The following is a 3,996-nucleotide window of genomic DNA, read 5'->3' on the forward strand; positions in this document are numbered from 1 at the left end:
TCTCTCTCTCTCTCTCTCTCTCTCTCTCTCTCTCTCTCTCTCTCTCCCTCTCTCTCTCCCTCTCTTGGCGCTGCTACATCGCCTCAAAGAATACGCTCCCTGACGTTGAAATCACACTCGACACAACAGTGCCACACACTAAGCTGGTGGCGGTGGAAGGCGGAAAACGTTTTTTTTTGTTTTTTTTTTTCTTCCCCCGAGGCATTGCAGTAGTCTAGCTCACGATATAAGGTGGTAATATCATTGTGCTTCAGAAAAACCAACAAGTGGAAAATTCCTTGTCATCATGGGTAATCCCTCTGCCATGCAGGGCAACATCACGCCATCCTAAACCCCAAACCACCTGTTTTTCGCGCATCCTGTGCGCACACAGCAATTGTTATCGGAAATTCTAGGGAAACGTTGCACGCCCGGCTTTATTGATCAACGCATAGAGCCATGAATGATATTCACCACCTGATACAAGCGACTTTAAAGCAATTCTGAAATAATAGAGTTGACATAGTATACGCAACTGATGCTCAATAAGCCCCAAACTCAAATGCAAACTTCATTCAAACGATGTCCATCACGGCACGAGACATCGTTATATCACCAGTAGCCTCCAAAGACTCACTTGTCGTGAATGCAATGGTTTACATTCATGGAAATGCCAACTAAATACCACAAGGCGTCAAAGAAGTCGCCATCAATGTGATTTAAGCAGCGCAGCGCACATTAAGGCTATAAAGCCTCCCATCTGTTTCCCAGGAGACGCACAGAGATCCTTATTGTGGCCGCGAGTTAGAGCAGAAAAGCGCAGTAACTCACCGATGTGGATGATTGAATCTGAGAGCGCCGACTTCCACTCCTGGCTCCAAAAGGCGGCGACGAGCAACAGAGCCGAGATAACTTTCATGTTGTCCAGAAATACCTCCTCCAAAAAACAAGAGAAAAACCAAAGCTCTCTGAGTGAGAGCGAACTGAGTTAAAATCCCGAGGACCGAAGCTTCTTCTAGTCCATCTGTAGGGCGGTCTAGGAAATTCCCTTTAACTCTTCCTCGATATATTCTGTATCGTGTCGTGAGAGTATGATGCGTGTCTGACGAGGAGAATAAGTAGAGATTCCCGGGTAGTCACAGACTGGCACCCTGTTGAAATTCCTCCCAACATGAAACCATATTCTGGGCGAGCGGAGAGACGCTGAGCCGCAGAGGAAACAACCCGCATCCAAACGTCGCCGCGTTAAAGCAAACCGAAGGGCTGGAGGACGTGGCCGCACATTGAATTGGATAAATCTGCAACCATTCGATAGCGTGAGGGAGAACCTCGTTATCTTGAAAAGCGGGTCCTGCTATAAAGACTCGTGGTTCCCAGCCTTTCAGACTTGGCGACGCAGTTTCCTCGCTGCACCAATCACCAAACCAGCAGCAGCAGCAGCAGCCTCAGCGGACCAAGCCAACGGCCAAAACTTCCATTTTGCCCAGAGGTTTTTTTTGTGGGGGGGGTATCTTTCTTTCACTTAGCCCCTCTTTGAATCTCACCAACGCCAAAACACACGAACGAAGCCACCGACTTTTGTTGGAGGGGGAAGAGATATACCAAATGATGAAAAGCCTTGTCACATGGCATTACCGCGGAAGAGGTACCATATTCCGTAATTGTCTCTAGTTTCCTGTAGCGACAAGAGAGACCGGGATGGAGAGGGCTCTTTAGACATACAATGAAAGAGAGCTCCAAAGCCACACTTCCTTTCTGCGTCAGGAAGGTACAAAAACAAAAATCGACTATCGGGAGAAAAATGAACCGAGGATTGTGCGCAACGACACTCCGCGGTCCCACTTCCACACTCCGTATGCGGATACTCGCGTCAGCCCCAGCACGCACGGTGGCTGCTGAAGAGGAGGGTTGCCACGTCTCTGTGGGAGAGCGATAGAGAGATAGAGAGAGGGGAAGGGAGGGAGGGAATGAGAGACAGGGAGGAGATCCAGGAGAGAGAGAGAGAGAGAGAGAGAGACAGAGAGACAGAGAGAAAGAGAGAGAGAGAGGCAGCACCTATGAGCAGCAGCAGTTGCCAGCTCGGGCGCGCATCTACTGTCTGGGATTACCTTGGAGGAAGAGAGAGAGACGACATGTGCCTACCAGGGCGGGCGAGGGATGCAGGGTGTGTGTGTGTGTGTGTGTGTGTATGTGTGTGTGTGAGGGGGGGGGGGGGGGGTCTCACAGCTGAGGGGTCATCTGCCAACCTTAGCTCTGCCATGGCCATGGGCACCTCAGGCAGCCATCAATTTGATAGTTCTCACTTCAACAAGAGCTGGTGGTGGGATACCAGTTGGTTATCCCTCACAACATGTAAGGATATCTGGGTCATCAACTGAGCACAGATGTTATTTTTTGTATTGTTTTTTTTTTACATTATCAATTCAAGTGCACCAACTTTACCTTGCTTCTGTTTGAGGAGAATCCATTCTCCAGATAATAATTTATAGTGTTCAAATTACTTGCTTGCAGCAAAGACCTATGAATCTTCTTTCAAACCTTTTCTTATCCGTCCATCATATGCCCATTATTCCTCTCTCCGCCCAAACACATTTTCTCCCACCGTAACTATTCTTCCATCCTTTTGTCCGACTATTCTATCCACAACCCCATTTATCCATCCCTGCCTCCCTGAAGGACTTGAGTCTCCTGGGTTCCTCTTAATCTGCCCTAGACTTTGGATTAGGGATTAGGAGTGTTAGAAACCTGAGGCTACCATTGGATTGACTGTTTTGTACGCATTCAAGGAAGGAGAGATTAAAGTGACAGAGATATGGATGCTGTGAAAGCTGCTCTCACTATTTGACGCTATTGATTTATTATTAAATGTTTATATAACCACTCACGTTCAAGGGGAACATCTCTTGTTCAGCGAGGGAGCTGTAGCTGAAAATACAGAGATAAGAAGCAGCAAAGGGAACGTCAACAAAAAAAATTGGAAGATAAAAACAAGATAAAATACTTCAATAGCCAATGTTTGTACTATAGCGTTAAAATTAAATACTTACAAAATGTGGTCTGCATATCACTGATAATGACGAAATGATTGAGCACTGAGAGATATGTGATACTTTTGTTTTTATAGGAGGGAGGACTTCACTTAAAAGAGCATTCTGAACAAGTGACGGGTTTGTGGTGGCTCTGCACACGGATACATGCAGGAGGTGAAGATGTGCCGGGTGAGGTGACCTCCATGTAGACGGGGACATGGTCTTGAGCTCTGGGGCATAACAGGCAGAGTTGCTCAGGGTCTCTCTGGGTACGTTCGGCGGGACGGAACTTTTTGGTCATGATTGAATGAAGAACGGCCGATATACAATACAATGTTTTAAAATAGAAAGCATTTGTTTTGAAAATCAATAATTGCAGAATTTTTGTTCTCACCCATTAAGTCAGGTACTATCAGTGGTGGGCCGTCAGGGGCTGCTAAGCCTTCTCTGCTGGCCTAAACAGAATCACACATTTTTCTAATTATTTGTCCTGTTATCTTATTTTCTCATTGCACAGCTCCTGTGTTCCTCTGCGCTCCGCTGTTAAACAGCAGGCTTAGGTCAAAATCCACGGCCCGCCACTGGTTACTATAAAACTCTCCCTACTCGGCAGTGACACAAACCAAGGATCCGTTTGATTCTTGGGGCCACGGGGTTAAATGCTGATTGGTGAAGTTGAAACAAGGAGTTATCTCATTTCACTACACAAACCTAAATTAGGTGTGACAGCTGCTGGAGGGAGATTGCCAGGGAGCTGAATGTGTTTATACTTGCTGTTAGCTATATTGTAATTTCCGGTAGATATCACAATATCAAACATGTGTTTTCTGTTTTAAAAGTATGTTGAAAGAATGTCAGAAGATAGCAAGTAATACTCACCCATCTTGTAACTACACGCCCAGTCGGATCTCAAGAACACAGCTGATAGGTGCAGGGTTTGTTTACATGATACAATGTTAATGCCTGATTTATTCTATTTGATATTTGA

At 46.1% G+C, this 3,996-nt stretch overlaps 1 protein-coding gene across 1 annotated transcript in view; it reads right to left on the minus strand.

Annotated features, from left to right (window-relative positions):
- grid2 (glutamate receptor, ionotropic, delta 2) overlaps positions 1–898 on the minus strand; it is a gene marked incomplete at both ends in the record, with an annotated part of 420,090 nt that extends 419,192 nt beyond the window's left edge. Inside the window, one exon of the mRNA XM_079221919.1 lies at positions 811–898. Within this exon, the coding sequence (XP_079078045.1) occupies positions 811–898 (88 nt within the window). The remainder of the gene's footprint in view (positions 1–810) is intronic.
- Between the last annotated feature and the right edge of the window lie 3,098 nt (positions 899–3,996).

This window comes from Taurulus bubalis, assembly GCF_910589615.1.
Source record: "Taurulus bubalis genome assembly, chromosome: 8".
Classification (NCBI taxonomy): domain Eukaryota; kingdom Metazoa; phylum Chordata; class Actinopteri; order Perciformes; family Cottidae; genus Taurulus; species Taurulus bubalis.